This window comes from Nematostella vectensis, chromosome 11 (assembly GCF_932526225.1).
Source record: "Nematostella vectensis chromosome 11, jaNemVect1.1, whole genome shotgun sequence".
In the NCBI taxonomy this organism is placed as follows: domain Eukaryota; kingdom Metazoa; phylum Cnidaria; class Anthozoa; order Actiniaria; family Edwardsiidae; genus Nematostella; species Nematostella vectensis.
The window spans coordinates 8,059,827-8,079,827 of NC_064044.1; the positions used below are offsets into that span (position 1 = coordinate 8,059,827).

Consider the following 20,001-nt stretch of genomic DNA (forward strand, 5'->3'; position numbering starts at 1 on the left):
AAGGCTAATATTTATTCAAACATGTATCATGTACGCCAAGGGAATTAAAATGTGTACTTATAACTCGAATTTAAAAACTGAAATGCTCGACTCTTGAACAAAAATACGGAGCTTTTAGCCGAGTGTTCTCCGAGAACTCATAGGTGATCCTAATGCTTGTAAGTAAATTTTATCAGCTAGACAAACGAGTTCTTGTGCTTAACAGCACAGAACAAACTGCAACGTATCTTCGACATGAACTTTTGTCCAAATTCGATGTATGATATGGATATCAGGTGACGATTTCTGATGCGATCATGACGTCATAATTGCAAAATTAATAGGAGTAACAAAGTAGGGGCGTGACTAGGGGTAAGTGCCGCCGAATACACCTCGATTTCGAAAGTACACGCATTCTGGGGTCAATGGACGAATTGGTGGCCTTAGGGTGGATGCTAGGGGAGAGGGGGGGGGGGGGCACCTCCAACCATTATGCACCTTTTTTACAAATACCGTTATCTGCGCACCCACCCCTCTCCCCCTGTCATAAAATCTGACAACCTTGTCTGACTCTAGCAACAGATAACTTCAATAATAAACACAAATACATTTCGTGATTCCGGATTCATCACCAAGAAGATCATTTATCGTAAAGTAGCTCAAACGTAAACTAGTTCACTGTTGACCTTACCCTGGGGTTCGTGTTATAGTGGTTACCGTGAGGGGGATTATCCCGGATAATCGCCTTGTGTGATGAGTTGCTATTTCGGTAATAAAGAGATGCGTCAGTGTTTATTCTAAGAGTCTTTCGTCAGCCTCCTTCTTCTCATCCTAGGAAAATACAAAGCGTGAATAAACCCCCATTTCAATTTGTTTTTTTCTAGAAGCTTTTGATATTTAGAGCAATAAAGAAGTTGGTTTTAGTGCTTGTTTTCAGGAAAGTTGTCATATTGTATCTTTATAGACGTATATAGTAACGCACACTTATTAGGTTAACTCGCTGGCCACTAAATAGAGAGAGGTTCGAGGCTATGGAACCAGGGTAGGTATGAAACAGGCGGAAACGCTTATTGGACGAGATACGGAATTGTGTAAAGGCGCGCGGAGGTTCATGGGTTATATATATGGGAAGTCTGAAGAGGATTGTCGGAATGATATTACGCGCGTAAAAGGTTTACATATACAAAAAGTCGTGTACAGTTGCAACGCTCTCTTTTGGAGCAATAAAGCAGCAAGAGTATGCCTCAGTGTAATGCTGCATTCACACCAAAACAATGTTTAGTTAATCAAGGCTTTTCTTTGCCTGATAACTTGCCAAGTTTCTCATTGTTTGAATTCTTACTAGCTAAAAGATCACTTAGTAACATGTACAGCACAGTCTGTTCAGTTTTGTTCTTGGTTCTGTCCACTCTTGGGAGATTGAGATTTAAACCAGTTTAAACTGGTTTATGTGCTGGTGTGTATGCGGTATAAGACTTAAGGACAAAACTTCAAACACCATTAAGCCATCAAGTGGAAGCATATTTTGAAGGTTCGTGCTGCATTGTTAGGTATTACTGGATCTGATTCAGATTCTTTGCAGGTTTCGCAGTTTCGAAAGTTTCACAGCGGTCGCCACAGAGATAGTCTTCAATCTTAAAGGGTGGAAGAAGAGCCAACTACATAGAAATAGAAGCAAGTCGGTAATAGACCGCCTCTCGAATAAATTGTTTATCTATACATTCTTTTTTTATGTTTACTTGCCGAATGAATTTAGTACTGTACCCTCTTCCCTCCTTAGAGAAGGGTAGTCATTCCGCCATTTTATGCTCCCGCTCAATGTCGAGTCACACAAAGCATCCATTTCCATCGGCTAATTCAAACGAGTAACCAAGATATTCTCAACCAAATACCGTCAATAACGTACCAGAATTCATTCGTAGATTGTCATTTTAAAATTTCCTTGTGAATAAACCGTTGTATTTTCAATGATAAACAATAGCGATGGAGTGGTTGATCAAAATTCTTTAAAAATGAAGCGAAGCTCGTGAGTCAGTAAACATTACGTTTTTCACTCTTCATTTAAGTGCCCTTTAAACACTGAAAAAAAAAATGAAAGTCCCCTTCAGCGTCACACGAACAATCAACTAACGGAAGCAGTGCCGAGCTCTTGTTTTCATTTGCACCTCCCTATAAGCTACCGAAAGTGACGCTTCCGCCATAGCGCTGTGAACTTCGAGCTATTTGCTCACCTCATCGACAAAATGCGAAAATGCGAGTCATGTCCGAAATCTTTTGTCATCACTGCGCTGCCTCGCATAGTCACGTGTACACTCTCACCTCTAAGCTGACATCAGCTATGACATCATCGGAGCACGCGTTATCGGCGATGTACCGAATGACGTCACACTGTTTCTGTTAAGGCCAGCCTTTTGCATGTGTTTACATATAAAATGACATGTCCAGAGTGAAAGGATTGAAGAAGATTTCGCAAGAGCTTGCACGGCCCTCCTTTAAGACCCTGCACATAACTACTGCGGGATAGATATTCCCTCGATCGGGGAGAACGTTCTGAGGTTTTCTTACACATAGCAAGGGTAATTTGCGGTGATAATTCACGTCAAACGAGGTGTACATTATCATATATCGCTCTCTTCATGTTCCCGCCACGGATTCTCTCGCCCGTTTGTAAAAGGTTCGTACCGGTATTTATACTAAAGCAAAGTTAATGTATTGTGTTTTGAATGGAAGGATTTTTTAGCTTCCCCTGTCAAAACTCAAATTAAATAGAATTAATTTGGGATAGGCGAGCACGCATTGGTTCCGTTTATATTTCTTACAGGGTCTAATTTTAAAAACAACACTGTGGTTTTAGTTCCTTATTGTGGTTTGACTATTGAGTTTATTGTGTCATTAGTGTAAAACACTGGTGACGCGTGCAGATATATCGAATAATATATCGAATAGATGATCGAGAGACCTTGTGTTTCGTGCATGTCTTATAGTTTCGCGCCGTTCTCGTCATTGCATTCTAGATGTTTCTAGATCAAACCACTTGCGTTACGTAGATATTGTTCTTTGTCTCACGATTCAAAACATATGTACAACACAGACTGACCCATTGTTCTTTAGATTATTACAACTAGTTGTGGACTCCATAAGTCAAAGAAACATTGCCTAGCGAACCATTAAACTCCGCTCATACACGCATATTAATGACTACACCGGGCGACTCTAGTAGCCAGCGATACTCTATTTTTAGCACAGCGTAGAAAGTGACCTAGTGACGTCAAAAGTGTTAGTTAATAATTAAGCATCGCTTGGCAGGGCCTGTGTGTATACTAATTCTCGGTACATTGGTCGAGAGCGAACACAAGGAAGAGTTCGATGGTGTTTAGTATGGGTTTAGAACCGTAAATTCATGTGCACAGTTTTAATGGTTTCTTTACCTAGATGACCGAGGCCCTGAAAACAATATGGGTTGTCTCCCTTCGCGACAGTCAAGCAGGGATTCGACGAATGAAGAACCATCGGAGAGCCGGACTGGAGGCTCGTCAGACGAATCACGCAAAACTAACACTAAACTCAATCACATGAACCAAATACAGATACAAATGGTAAACGCCGATACTTTACGATTACTGCAGCAGATAGGTGAACTAAAGGATTACGGCGAAGCAACAACGGATCGAAAAAAGAACCTTGAAATACACCATGATATTATGTTAGCTTTGGAAAACCCTAAAACTGTAACATCTCCCGTTGCCGCAAAACTCGAACAATGTTCTGATGCCTCTAATATAAAATAATGCATTCAACCATCTTGGAGTTTTTTGCTCGGTAGCGTCGATTCCGAGTACATTTCGTTCGCTGGCACGAGTGCAATAGCGGAAGGGCAGTCAACTCATCAGCGAGCGACAGGCCCTGAGCAGTTGTTGGGTGGAATATTTTCCTGAGATTGACTCGGGAAAGAGAATGAGGAAGAATCGACTCGATGGGTATAAAAATCAGTCGCCGAAATTCGCGTCCACGCGGACGGACCTCTCGCTCGCTGGATAGGAAATAATAAAGGAAATTACGATTTGTGGATTTTTTCTAAGCATAAGTGCCGGGTCGACTTGTGATACCTCGACTGTTCATATGGGAAGAAAAATAACAACATAAACACACTCGGGGGAACACTGGGAATGAATTTACGTCTGCGGCAGGGGGATAGCGTCAGGTACCGGCATTGAGAGCGTTTGCCGCTAAAAGTTGGAAGACGCCAGGTTGGTGTTCAGCTTGGCGCCTGCTACGGGGATACTGAAGTGTTCGTGTTGAACGGAGCATTGAGGGCAGCATCTCACTATGAGCGGTGTATATCAGCACAGAAGAGCTAGCCTCACCACAATGTAGCACCGGGAGATTTTTTACAGCAGAAAATATCGGAAATACCCCATAGGTGGCGGCGAATTTTAACAATAAGCGACGCAAAGGGGAGTTGGACATAAATATTATCATCGCTTGGTTGTGCTCTGTGAGTGGATTTGCTCTTGGCTTTGAATTTGGTTTTGTAAACACTGGTCCCTTGGTTCGCCCGCTAGCAAGGGCTATCGCACAGGGCACAGGGAATTGATTTCTAGCGACCTCATATCTGCGTGATTCCTTAACCCTCGTCTGCTTTTACCGATCGCGGATTCAATGTAAAAGCAACGGAACCCATATAGTGTACTTGATTTCTAAACGCGAACAGTCGACTCGCGCTAGAAGGATTAAATTAACATAGAAACATACACAAAATAAGAAAAGAAAAACAAAGACATATACTATTTTATCTACCATAAATAGGCCAACAAATACTAAGACTGGAATTGAACGGAAACATAGAAGTTGTTTTCTAATTTTACTGAGTTTCAAATGAAGCGTGTGATCGATGAATGAAAGAACTAGGTATGACGTCACATAGGCAAGAAGCGACTGTATTCAAATCAGTCGCTCTATTTGATTTTTTAAATAAAAATATGTATGATATTGAAAGAAGGTTCGCTGGATTTATAATAATATTTATACGATAATAAATATTCTCGGTACGCTCATATACTGAATAACAAGGATCCAAATCAATAATGAAATAAACACTAAATTTGTGCGATTTTTTTTATTGAGGTTTTACGGGTTTCAGCAAGTCAGGGAAGGTAAAAAGCACAATGCTTCAGATAGTGCACTGTGTCCAATATTGTTCGCTTCTGATGCTTCTACAATAACAGAGATTTTGCTTTTTGCATAGATTTGTCCGGCAATTTGTGCTCGCCACACCGACCTATTTGCAGTTTCGATCGCGCCTTAAGCTTATGAAAACCAAACGCGAAACAAGGTGTCAAAAATCGTTAATCAAGACAGCATTGCCTATAATTCATTTAATCTTGGTCTCTTCGGCTTATGTCAGGTGGCTGGGTTATTTCATCTATTTATTTCGTTGATCTAAAATTGCAATAGGCCGAGCATTAAAATGTCCTTCCTCCCGTCTTTGCTAGATTTATTTTAGTGATGCCATTTTGCTCCCGTGTACTATCATCATTTTGCAGCCGTTCTACCAATTTTCTCTGTCTCAAGTCATTTATCCAGAGAAAATTACCTTCTTTTTTTCTTAATTACACACGACTGTCTAATTAGACCATGTTTGAAGGATTCGTGTTTTGTTTATTTTCACATGTACCCGGAGTAAACACAAACAAAAGATCCAATTCGACCGACCTTTCTTCTTATGCTTAAAATAATCAATTTGTAATGTTCTAGGTCCTCATGTATCAAAGTCTGAAAAGAAAAGGGTTAATCTATTTGTTTTGAAGCGAGTCTCTTTTCCTAGCAACATCTTTGCCATCAAAAGGGCGTAAAGTGTTTCAATCTACGTGACGCTGTTCGAGGGTTTCGAAAACGAAATACGGGCTATAGTGTGGATCTACTATTTCCTGAAGCGCTTTTCCCTCTTTTTTTAAGTTTCGGTTTGCTTCAAGCGTGCAGCAGCATTTCTTTTTACGCAAGTTGTCAGGTGTTAAAACATAAATTAGGAAGAGTAGGGACGGCTGTATTTTTTGCTCCTTGACAATATCGATATATATGTATATTTTATTTTTCTTACACCCAGATTTGGAAACACAACAAAAATATGTTTTGCAATATTTCATGTTATTTGCACATAATCATTATTATAGCTATTATTATTACAACAAATATCAATCATTATCATAATCATTATCATTTTTCATTATTGATATTATTATTATTATTATTATTATTATCATTATTATTATTATTATTATTATTATTATTATTATTATTATTATTATTATTATTATTATTATTATTTTTATTATTATTATTATTATTATTATTATTATTATTATTATTATTGATATTATTATTATTATTATTATTATTATTATTATTATTATTATTATTATTATTATTATTACTTTTTTATTATCATCATCATCATGATTATCATTATTATTGTTTTTGTTGTTGTTGTTGTTATTTTTATTCAAATGTTGTTAAACGTTGTAGGGTATATGTAAACCTGAATTCTTCCTAGTATTTTTTTTTCTAAAAGTATTCAAATGTTTTTTTTTTTTCATTATTTCAAATGTTTTCAAAGTTCCAAAACTCCTTATCAATAGACTACTTCTCTAAGAAAGGCTGATATTCTATCTGAGGATGCGTTCTAAAATGCAGGAATCAAATTGTGCTCATAGTAACAACCTGATTATTGCTATTAATCATTGTGTAATTTTCTTACTAATAATTCATTGGGTTTATATTTTTATATACTCTTTTTTATAAGAAACTTTTTAATAAGAATATCCAGCCTGAGATTTCACCAAAAACATACTTAGAACTTGCCGAGGCTCAAATAGAAGGAAAAAATTTCTTTATAGTCCTGATGCGTTCTAAAATGCAGAAACAATTTGTGCTCATAGTAACAACATTATTATTGCTATTGGCCATTTGTGTAATTGTCTTCCTATAATTCATTGGATATTATATTCTTATAACACTAAAATTTAAGAAAATCGTTAAAAACATATTCAGACTTAAAATGTCCCAAAAAATAAGAACGGCCCAGCCTCAACTGAAAATTAGACGTTCTTTAAAAACAGTGTATAAGGATTTCCCGCCTTGAGATGAGTTCTAAAGTTCGGCCCAGCCTGACCTGAACTAGACGTTCTTTTTAAAGTGTATTATTCATGAACTCTTATTTTGTTATTTTATTATTTCCATTTTTTCCGCCTTGTGCTGTACTCATGAATAAATAGTAACAGGAATTCGGAGCAAAAACAACAGAGATCATCTGTAAGCTCCACATTCTTGCCACTTTCTATTAATAATAAATATGATTGCCGTGGGTACCTAAAACCATTTTTTAACCTAGATAGAATTTAAGTTATTAACCAAGGTATAATTGTTTTATTTCGCTTTTTCCACAATTCCCGGAGCGAGCTTTCTATTGCCAAATTTTGCCAAAACTTACAAACGGTTGGAAAACGTTCGACAAACACATCGGCCGTATTTGTTTTTGATTTGAGAGTAGGATCCAGTGCAAAGAGCGTACTAGGCACAGGTAAACCGGTGCGAAAACATCGCTAAAAATCTATCGATTATGTTTGTACCTAAATTCGTGAAACTATTTCCTTCTTCAGGCTCAACGTTTTTTTTTTTTCACTTTTATTTGAGTCTAAGATATTTATTAGTCTCAGTCTAACCAACACCTTACTGCTTAGGTCTGTGGAATTGCGTATCCATAATTTCTAGTCCCATCATCCCATCATTTCTTGCGACAAGGCGTTCGTAAAGTAAATAGAAAGACAGCACGAATGTGGTTATTATTGGTTTTGTTCTTTAATTGTTTATTTTGGCTGCTAATACTGAACAGCTGGTTTTCAATTTCACTTTCATTAATTAAACCTATATTTGCAGTAGAAGCCATCTATGTTAAAATTTAATAATGTTGTTAACTAACACATGCTTTATGCATCGTGAAAACCTAATAGCTTATACGTGCCGGTACAGTACTTACTTTTTAGCGTCTGTTTTAGTCAAGTTAGCCTGCTAGCAGGCTTTAATTCGAGGTTATTTAAAAATGTTTTGTTTTCGAATATTGGGAGTTCTTTGGCAAGGCATCTCGGCCCTCGCACGCGCCAAAGAATTCCCAATATTCGTAAACAAAACATTTTCGAATAACCCCGAATGAGAGCCGGCTAGCAGGCTACAGACGTCGACTTCTTGCTTCTCGAATTGTTTCTAATCACACCACTAGTGATGTGTCTATTGTACGCGCTTCTCAACGAGTGTAGTGCACGCGTGGATTCACACTTAAACTACACGCACAAGTTACACGCGCGCGCGTACATACTAATGAGCTGGACTGTATTAGCATACACTATTAGTAGTGGTAGCAAATCAGGGGGGGGGGGGGACTCTCCAGAAAAGTAGTCGGTGGTGATCCTACTTTCTTTTAGGGTATAAAATTCCGACCAACTGTTGTCCCTTAGGGGCTGTTGAAAGTTTTTTTTTTTTTTTTTTGATTCTGCTATCTCTTATAGAATTCGACCAACTGCTCCCTTTCCGACTCTGCTAACTCTTAGGATTAAAAATGCATTCGACCACACCCAATTTGCTATCCCTTAGGGGTAAGAATTTCTTTTGATCACACCCAAAGTGCTATCCCTTTGGGTTAAAATTGATTTTGCCCACGATGACCCCCGTCTGGTTTTATCGGAGACCCCCCCCCCCCCCCACCCTCAAGGTAGCAAATGGTTCGCTAAATATACGTAATTCTCAAAAAAATAAAAACCCGTTGTTCGATAACTCGGTGATTTTTTACTCACAAAAGTAGGACTGACTTGCTCAACGCTCGCTGATTTTTAATTTTCGTTTCTCTTCGCGACAAACGAAAATTCGACAGCTCAGGTAAGTTCGCCTTGTGCACCACTACAACCATCATAACTATCGCCAGAATCACCACCAACACCACTACACCAATCACCATCAACATCACCCTAATCATCACAACCATCACCAACACCATCACAATCACCATCACCACCACAATCATCGCCATCACCACAATCACCATCACCACCACCACTATTACCATCAACATCACCCTAATCATCACAACCATCACCAACACCATCACAATCACCATCACCACCACAATCATCGCCATCACCACCACAGTCATCAGGCTTTACAATCATCACCATCACCACAATCACCATCAACATCACCCTAATCATCACAACCATCACCAACACCACCACAATCATCGCCATCACCACCACAGTCATCAGGCTCTACAATCATCACCATCACCACAATCAAGTGGATTTCATAAACCCTAGAATACATTTGAGCTTTCTCGAATGGTTCAGTTCTCTTTTGTGCTGGCTACTACCCTTTGCATTATACGGGTTCATAAAAACCATGGAATTAAAAGCTAACATTTCATGATTCCATTTTAGTTTGTTTATAATCAATGTTGCCGGACCAGACATGTTGTACTTGATGGAGTTCTTTCGAGTGCAATTGACCGTCACCCCACTACTAGGCATGGTGTTTGTCCCAAAGGTAACTATACTCTTTGAGTGATATAACTATAACCCTAACTATACTCTTTGAGTGATATAACTATAACCCTAACTATACTCTTTGAGTGATATAACTATAACCCTAACTATACTCTTTGAGTGATATAACTATAACCCTAACTATACTCTTTGAGTGATATAACTATAACCCTAACTATACTCTTTGAGTGATATAACTATAACCCTAACTATACTCTTTGAGTGATATAACTATAACCCTAACTATATTCTTTGAGTGATATAACTATAACCCTAACTATACTCTTTGAGTGATATAACTATAACCCTAACTATACTCTTTGAGTGATATAACTATAACCCTAACTATACTCTTTGAGTGATATAACTATAACCCTAACTATACTCTTTGAGTGATATAACTATAACCCTAACTATACTCTTTGAGTGATATAACTATAACCCTAACTATACTCTTTGAGCGATATAACTATAACCCTAACTATACTCTTTGAGTGATATAACTATAACCCTAACTATACTCTTTGAGTGATATAACTATAACCCTAACTAAACTCCTTGAGTGACATTTCATTAGCTGGTCATCATAAGCTTAGCCTGCAATGCACCTCGGTGTTTGTATAGCCGATCGCTCGAGGCCGGTTTTTTCGCTATAAAAACACCGGCATATCAAGAAAATTTAGCCAAATATTGTCGTTTTTTTCCAAGACTCGGTCACTTCCATATAAGGAAACTAATATATTCCTTATTTGGAAAACCTGCACGATTCTTGTCATTTTTAGGGCTGCCGTACCGCAGGTGCTTCGCAAACTTTATTAACTGTATTCAGAAGAGAAAAACAGTGACTGTGACCAGCTTTAGTCACTGGAGAAAGCCTCTGAAAAGAAACTAAAATTCCTCGGTACCAGAACCCTAAAACGACAACGGTTTCTTCATATGTTAAACGCCTTTTTTCAGGATATCACAAGTCTTTTTTTTTCTTTTATGTCCTTATTTCCATGTCGTTATGTCGGCCTTATGTCTTTATGTGGAATCATTCACACTTAAACTTATAAGAGTGCACGCGCCTATATCGTTACGTCGTTATGTCACTAGTGTGCACAGGCATATATAACAAAGACAATGACAACAACGACACGATAAAAGTCAGACCCGAATCTGAGTCTTTTATATCAACTATGTTTAGATATTTCGAGTGTTACGAGGCCGAGGTGACATGTGCGACACCAGCGGTCGTATGACATCCGCCAAAGGAATCAGACTAAGAAACGTCCACGCGGCCGCAAGCTCAGATGCTACTATCAACCTCGGTCAGCAGAATGAGGAGCTAAAGGTATGCGCGCGCATCCTGCTGGGGGGTCCAGTGGTACCATCATGCCCACAGTGCTCGCTGTCGTTTGTTCAGCGGAGACGACTTAAAGGCTGGTACTTCATGTAGCCAGCAATATAGTGTGTCAATCTCAACCGACACTAACCCTAACAATATTGCTGGCTATATGAAGTATTAACCAAGTTTTTGAGACGATGACAACACTTAATTGGATATTGCAATAGCATTTGCATTTCTTTTAAAACCCTAGCCCTAGCCCTTGTTTTTCGCTTTTTTATCGCTTTAAAAATTTGAATTTCCACGTAAAATTTCAGGAAGTCTCGTTTACTACGATTTTGCTGGCAGCCATCTTGGTTTAAGAATATCACAGGTCTCCCGTTCGCTCGGCCGAGGCTTTTTTAGACCATTTAGAAAAGCGACAGCCACTCATTGATATGAATTCAATTCGCAAAGCAGTGATAAACTAAACTCTATTTACTGTGTTCAATGATAACAAAGAGAAACTTGTGGTCGCCAATAAAGCATCACGTTTGGTCATGGTTTGGGGGAAAGGAAGGCAAGTTCTTAAATTAGAATTTGAGGTCATCATAATAATAGGCGACTTGAACTAAGAGATCACGTGACTTTTTGGGCGGCAAAGTCAGAGAGTTTCTTTGTCAGAAAGTGGTTATTTTTATTTAAAGTTTCTATATTTTCGTCTTTCTCTAGCGTGAGGAGCACAGTAGTTTCTGTGTTCATTTTGGCTTAGATGCGCCACCCATAAGGTCACGTTGAAATGTGCAAGTAGCATATTGAGTACTACTCATGACGTCCAATGTTTCTTTTCCATGGTCACAGGCGGAGATCAGAAAACTGTATTCGCAGATGGAACTGATCAAGAACGCAAACATGGAGGCGGGAAACAGACATCTCTGCAAGTCAACAACACAGCTATTGAACTCGTCCAACCTTTCCCTATCCTCTCTGAGTTTTATCGATAACAACGGTGTTAGCAGCTACGACGTTCAAGAGAAATCAAAAAGATCCTCAACTCCAACTCCGCCATCACCATCTCTGCCATCGTCTCCATCAAACGTCAGAGATCAGACTATTGCTGAATTTGTGTGAGGTATAATGTATCATCATCACAATCGCAATCTTAACGACAATAATCACATTAATCACCATCATTACCCTCATCATTATCATAATCAACAACAACAACAACAAAAAGGCTAAAATTGTTTAACGAGCGATATCAGATCGTCACTAAATATATGCAAGGGACATCATAATCACACAATATATATATCACAAATTATCGTCACTGTCACCATCACCACAGTTATCGTCACTATCACCACCATTACACATCACAATTATCATTACTGTCACCATCACCACAATTATCATCACTATCACCACCATTACACATCACAATTATCATTACTGTCACCATCACCACAATTATCATCACCATCACCATCATTACACTTCACAATTATCATTACTGTCACCAACAACACAATTATTATCACTATCACCATCATCAACCATCATCACAATTATTAACACTATTACCATTATCAACAATCATCACAATTATCAACACTATCACCATTATCAACAATCATCACAATTATCATCACTATCACCATTATCAACAATCATCACAATTATCGTCACTATCACCATCACCAGCCATCATCACAATTATTAACACTATTACCATCATCAACCATCATCACAATTATCGTCACTATCACCATCATCAACCATCATCACAATTATCAACACTTCCACCATCATTATCATCAAAAATCATCACAACGACAGGGGCAAAAAATGGCAAAGTTCAAATTGTTTTGGTATGCTTATATTCGCTTGATTTTTTGCATAGATGTTCCTTGTGTAATATAAAACAAAATAAGCTTTAGGGTTTTTTTGGTAGATAATCCGTTCTTCAGATATTGCAAATTGTAAGACTCTTGATTTGTCTGAAATTGCCCAATTTGGGCGAAATTTCCTACTTTTTTCGTGATCTATGGCACATTTGCTCAAGTCATATCTCAGATCATCTACCAAAAAAACTAAAGCTTATTTTGTTTTATATTATGCAAGGGACCTCTAGGCAAAATATAAAACAAAATTTAAGCTAACACAACCTTACAATTTTGATTTTGCCATTTTTTGCTCCTGTCCATCACAACCATTATCATCACAAATTATCAGCGCAATCCTCATCGCCATCATCGGATCCCCATCATCACACAATATCACCGCAACCGTCACCACCATTACCATCATGACTATAGTTCCAGCATTTTCACCATGATTATCAATATTGACCGATACCAAAGAGAATATTATGTAAGAAAACGAATACCCACCACCCATTATGACGATCCTGGAATCCATTTTTAGAACAGACAGCCAGATTGCGCGGGCTTGTCAATTAAAACTTCCATATATGGAACATCGCACCATACTCCCTTGCCGGTACCAGATAATACCATATAAATAATATGTATAACATATAACATCATCATGGTAGCTGTTTTTGTGATTCTCATTGGTATGAACATAAAATAACACTTTGATTGATCCTAATGTCTCGTACCCAGACGCCGCGCGATGCATTTTTGGGAAGGTTGAATAAGCGCACGGTGCATGACGGTCAGGATGCGGTTTCGGGGTCGGAATTCGCTTATTTTTTTTTTCCGCCGCCGCTTCAGGGTTTCTGTGGATGTCCCCGCAACAGCAAATAACGATTGGGTACCAGTCTGAATATGATGGCTAATGTAGTCCACGCCTGAAGGAAAAAAAAACATTACAATGTCCCTTCTTTGTCTTTTTTTATCAGCGATGATATAATTTTCGAGATCACCTTACAATACTGTACATTGCGTTATTTTCAGGATTTTTGTTTTTTATTGCTTGTCAAACTTTTTTTAATTAAAATTATGCACTCCACTACAATTTATTTGTATTTCACTCTGGTGGATTCGCTAGGAAGAATTATTAAAGCGTGGTCTCTGCTTGACCCTCGCACACATAAAACAAAGCAGGCGTTTACCCGGTCCTTTTATGAGGGGGGGGGGGGGGGCAAAAAAAAAACAAGCGGTCACGACTGGGCGCACTATTTGACGAAAAACACTGGCTAGCGAAAAACGGAAAAACGATTTATAGTCGTGTGCATATCAATATTTGGTTGACCTTCAAACCTGCTCGGTCAATCTCTTGGAGGCCTGGGTCTTAGGGCATTTCAAGATTAGTGAGATAAAGATTTGACCAAGCGATCAATTTTTTTCTTGACAAATTCTCGCCGCGAGTCTGAAATTGACAGGAATCAGCATTTTTCACCATCTTTTCTCGAGATCAGGGAGCGAAAAAAGTTTAGCTCTTCTAAATATGGGCACCAATGCCCATATAAGACAATACAAACGAAGGACACTATCCATGGGGAATATGTTTGATATGCGACCCGTCTACAACATGTCATGGCTCTGTATTACACACTACGAAGTCGAGCATCGTAGCGGAGTCGTAGGCTAATTTAAGCTCTGCCAGTTGAGTCGTAGAGGGGTCGTAGTAACCTTACATGACCATTACCCCACTACTAGGCATGGTGTTTGTCCCAAAGGTAACTATACTCTTTGAGTATGAGTACTAGCCAACCCGGGCTAGTGGCCGTACCCGGGCTAACCCTTCTTCTCACAGCCTCCTGTAAACGTTTACATGAGCCCGCCTCTACCCGCGGTTTTAGCCGTTACCGGTTTGCGGTTTGACGTACTGGCGAAAACGTTGTTTAGCACATTTGGCGGGAAATATGGCATTTGGCGGGAAAAGTGCAAAATATGTGCTCGGCTTCAACCGAACCAAAAATATTAGTACTTGTGCAAATTGTCAATGAAAATATATGATTTCAAGAGTCAAATGATTAAGAATGCTAATTCATGGTCTCAAACGTGAGCCCATAGAAAATTTGAGGGGAAGAAAACTGCTGAGGTAAATCAGTTAACCATAGACGATGCTCCTGAGGTCTCAAAACGCGAACAGCAGACTGCAAACTTGACCGCAAGACCTTGCCACGTGACAAGCCAGAGATTTGACTTTTGCCGTTCCAGATAAAAAACACGGTGCTAAATGTCTCACTAATGTGAAGCAAAACAAATCTTGACCCCTGCCTAAATCGCTCTGGCTAAATCAGCCTTTAGAGTCTGCCACTACAGCTCTAGAACGACATCTCATCTCGCAAAAAATGTCGTGACTACCACACACCTCCCTTGGCGGCCAAAAAGTGGGTTATTTGTTATTAAGGAATCTTTAAATTCCTTTCTGATACCTATGTCTACTCACGCCCCCCCCCCCCCCCCACCCCCACCCCTCCCTCCCTCAGCCAATCCTGAGAACGCGCCTGTACCAGCAATGCGCATGCGCAAATTACAAGTCTAGATTGTGTGACAAAGTCCACTTCCGTCTCCTAGAGCAAGCTGCCATCGAATCTCTCGCCATGAGAACACTGGAATATACAATCATCGCCACAGGGCCATTTCTCGGTACAATTCTCATCACTTTTATTATTTCGTGTGTTTTGAAGAGCAAGAAACCTCACTTCATCGAGAAACTGGTGCTTCTTGCATTCTCTGGCATTCTCAAGTTAGAGAAAAAAACTCGCGGACATGTCCTGATATTTGATGACATCGAGCTAACAGAGGAAAATATTCGACGAGCGAATATCGAGTGTACTTTAGAAACTTTGATCTGGAAGAAGATAATCAACCCCATGTTTATGATCCTATTTTTCATCTGGATAACAGCAAACACGATTTTCTGGCAGACTTTATTCATTGATTTTTCCTACGCTTGCAGTGATGACCCAAACAAGGATTGCTTCGTGTTCAAGAACATTAAAGAAGGTTTTAAGGAATATTTCGATCAGTACACCGCTCCGGCAATAGACTGTAGTACAATTGGGTCAAACTTTACGGACCCAATAATCTGCTATCGTTTTGGCTTCAACGTCGGGATTGCAACAGGGGTTAGCTATGGCGCTTTTAAGGTCATGGCGATGGTGGTTAATCTTGTCACACTTGGCATGCTACTAGCAAAGTCTCACGCACAGATTTACAAAGTTCAAATCTTTGTCTTTCTCGGATTTCTAATGATCTTGTCAGTGGCCCTGGGAGTATTGTATGGGGTAAATATCCCTCAAATCAAGCTTCAGTCACAGCAACTAGCCCAAGTTATGCAGATCATATTTTCTATTCTTATTGGTATGAACGTTGTGTATCATTTACCGTGGAAAGAGTTGGTCTCGATCAAGCAACTGGCGGCCCGGGCAGAGCTAGAGGATGCCGTAATTATAATCGACGCTAACGAGAATAGACCTCTGTTGTCCCGAAGAATACGTTTGTGATAAGGGAAGCTAAACGTAAGAAAACCTTTTCGCTGTTCAGGCCCGTACCCAGGATTTTTCTTGCGATAAAAAGGGAATTTTTTTGTGCCATCTCCACGCTCTGTTCATTATCGGAATTGACTACAAACAAATTTGACTTCATACCAGAGTGATCTAGAATGCCTTTTTGTCTAAATCGCTTATGCTTTATAGTTGTGTCTACAAATAGCCCCCCACCCCACCCCTGGTTCACCCGTGTTAAAGAAATTAAAATAGGGACCTTAAGCAACGACGACGGCAACGTGGACGACGACGGCAGAAAACAATGGGATTTGATTCAGAATTCAATAGCAGCACGTGAAAATGCATTCTGTCTGATACATTTCAGCCGTTTTCCATAAAACCACGACGTAAAAAATTCCAATTGAGGACGCGGACGTTTGCAGTGTTAACTCCCCTAACTACGTTCGCTGCTGTAGAAATAATGTCCTTGGTTTATTTTTATCTATCTCTATAGTTGATCGCCAAGCTAGAACACATCTTTTTCGATCTCGTTGTCCTAGCCGTCGCCGTCGTTCTTGCTTAAGGTCCCTAATGGGTGAGTATAGAGAGCAACGGTTAAAGCAAGAAATACGGACTTGACCGAAAAACTGAGAACAGGGGTACATATGCAACCGACAACAAATTTGTTGAACAGTTTAAAATCCCGTGCATAAAAATCTAAGCAGCATATCAAGAAAATTTAGCCAAAAATTGTCGTTTTTCCCAGACGCGGTCACTTCCATATAAGGAAACTAACATATTTCTTATTTGGAAAACCTGCACGATTCTTGTCATTTTTAGGGCTGCCGTACCGCAGGTGCTTCGCAAACTTTGTGAATTGTATTCAGAAGAGAAAAATTGACTGACCATCTTTAGTCAATGGAGAAAGCCTCTGAAAAGAAACTGAAATTCCTCGGTACCAGGCCCCAAAACGACAACGTTTGATTTGGAACCACCACTAGCCCCTCCCCCCTGAAACCACCAACCACCCCTCCCCCTGAAACCACTACCCACCCCTCCCAGCCAACTTGCGTCCCTTCAGTTATGGGGCCACTACGGCGCCCCTGATGTGGGTTTGAGACCCCCCACACTCGATGCCTGTGCAAAGGGAAAAAATGAACTATAGAATCTGAAATGCTCCTAAGAAATTCGAGGAGAGTAGTTTACGAGAGATTTAATTTACAAAACATTTTAGAATGTGCGCATTTTCATTTACAAATTTAGCTTGCTTTTGTTGTTCTGGGCAAAAAAATGTCATATTCACGTGCGTGACTGGACAAAGAAGAACAAAGGCTAAAGGTAGCAATGTAGCTAGGCCGTAGTGTGTTGCACAGGATGATGACATTACTATAGCAACAAACCTTTTCCCAAGAGACGCAAGCGTGAAAAAGACCCCGATTTTTTTATGTAGTGTATTGTACCGTTCCCTGGCTTTTATTGGCTGAGCGGCTTGTCGGTTAGTCACTTTTGATTTGCCGCTCGCCGTGAAGCCTGGCAAAACTCTCGAAATCGGCTTTAGACACGGTCTATGGCTCCGGGGGGGAGGGGGGGGGGGGTAAAAGTGACTCCCGAAGCAACAAACAGTTTTCTTCAACAAAGGCTTTATGACATTGAACAACAGACATGGCTCAGCTCTATTCAAAATGACGACAGAAAAGACCAAGCCCAAAAGAACAAATTTCGTACGCTCAGAAAATTTAAACTGTCCCCCACAATTTAGAAGATTATCTAACGGATGTAAAAAAAATTGACCGTAGGATTGCACAAACCTTCAGGCTAAGCAATCACAAGCTAGCAATTGAAACTGGAAGGTATGAAAAGTCATACAAAAAACCTAACGAAAGAAAATGCTTAGTATGCCAGACAGGTAAAGTGGAGGATGAAGTGCATTTTCTGTTAGAATGTTCGGGATGATTTACTGGAATTCCTTAAAACGCGTGCAGGTGTCAATGTTAGACCTCATGCCAACAAAAAGAATATAATTTCGTCAGATTTATGGGATTGAGCCGGAATAAAAACGTGAATCGGCGCTTAGCGAAACATATTTTTGAATGTATGAATGCAAGAAACTTGTGAAGCTTCATGACAACGTACAGTGACGTCACCTAATCCTGAATAACAAGCGATCTAATGATAGTCTAGAATATGTGCTTTTATATCCGAGTGATAAATTCTCACGCGCGCGATTGGTAAATACAGGTCACGTGCACCTTTTTACGGGACAAATATCAGGCGATAACGTCCAGCGCCCTTTCGTAAAATCTACATACAATCTCTTTCTCTATATGGAACCAAACTGATATCTGTCCTGTAAAAAAATTTTGTGCAGTTAAAACTCGCTTTTCATTCCAGTCTAACTTTTCAAACAAACACCAAGGTTTTCAAAGCGCTAACGCTGTTCTAATGAAAAATTTGTTGCTTGGATTTTTATCTTACGCGAATGGCAAAAATGACAGCGCGCGCTCGTGGCGGCATTCCAGTGCACGTCAGCGCGCGCAGAAGACACTTTTCGCATTTTCAGTGTAGTCGCTGGGATTTAAAATAAATGAACTCCTTCTTTGGCTCACTGTGATATCGGCGGATGAGAAATGGTCCTCATAATTTCACAATTGCCCTCGCGCTCAACGGCCAACTGTTTAATTTTGTACCATCTCTCGTCCGGGGATACCCTGACCAGAGCCTCCAAACTTCTCTCGTCCAGCAACGCTCAGCCAAAATGCCCTGACGAGCGACGTTATTGAAATCGTCTCTAACCTCTGAGTCGAGTGGGTTTCTATGAAGCCTATTTGATATTTGTCTATGTCGTTTTCTAAGGTTCATACGATCAACGTCGAACCAAGCCTGAGATTTTCGTTTTGTTTTTGAGCTCTGAGTTAAACGTCATCAAATGGGTCTTATAAATCTGAACAAAAAGCTAATTTTTTACTCCTCTTTCAAAAAAGACACAAAATCTAGTAAATGCTATGATAAAATACTTAAGATGGAACACAGAAAAGCCTTAGCCAAACTCAGACTAGGGAATCTTAATCTAAACATAGAAACAGGTAGACACACAAAACCTCCGATTCCAAGAGAGAAGCGTATCTGCCAGATTTGTAACACTTTATAGGATGAAAAAAATTCATGCTTTTCTGCGTCTCATCCCACTCTGAACGAAAGCAATTATTTACTGATATCCAATCCCACTACATTTTCTTTGACAATCTAAGTAATGATGATAAAATTCTGTTCCTTTTTAATAATGTTGACCCTTTTGTGAATAAGAAAGTAGCCCACTTTATATGCAAAACATTTAAATCGTGACCGAATACTCTCATTTAAGCCATATTATGTTATGCAATACCAGCAATGTAAATGGTATGCAAATAAATAAATGAAAAAAAAAAGAATAAAAAAAATGAAGCTTTTTGAATTATCAATTGTTTTATGTCGTGTGTGCTGTGTGTGCCTGAACGCTAGCAACGGCCCCATAAATGCCTTTAGTACACGATATAAAAGAAGTGTTCGACGGTCAATGTGTTGCTATGTTTTTTTATGGGTTTGTTGTCAAGAAATTAAATCAAAACATTCTATAAATTAATACATATTTGCTCTTTTTTAGCCTGTATGTATTTTCCATACTTATACTAAAGTTACTAAATGGAAAATAATTCACCGTAACATTTCCGGATTCGTCCAGGTAATTCAAG

At 39.3% G+C, this 20,001-nt stretch overlaps 1 protein-coding gene across 1 annotated transcript in view; it reads left to right on the forward strand.

Annotated features, from left to right (window-relative positions):
* The window catches only part of LOC5518444 (probable G-protein coupled receptor CG31760), a 28,428-nt gene extending 15,941 nt beyond the window's left edge, over window positions 1–12,487 (forward strand). The window contains 3 exon segments of the mRNA XM_048734075.1: window positions 9,459–9,564; window positions 10,750–10,896; window positions 11,731–12,487. Coding sequence (XP_048590032.1) covers window positions 9,459–9,564; window positions 10,750–10,896; window positions 11,731–12,000 — 523 coding nt within the window. The 3' untranslated portion in view covers window positions 12,001–12,487.
* The last annotated feature ends 7,514 nt before the right edge of the window (window positions 12,488–20,001 follow it).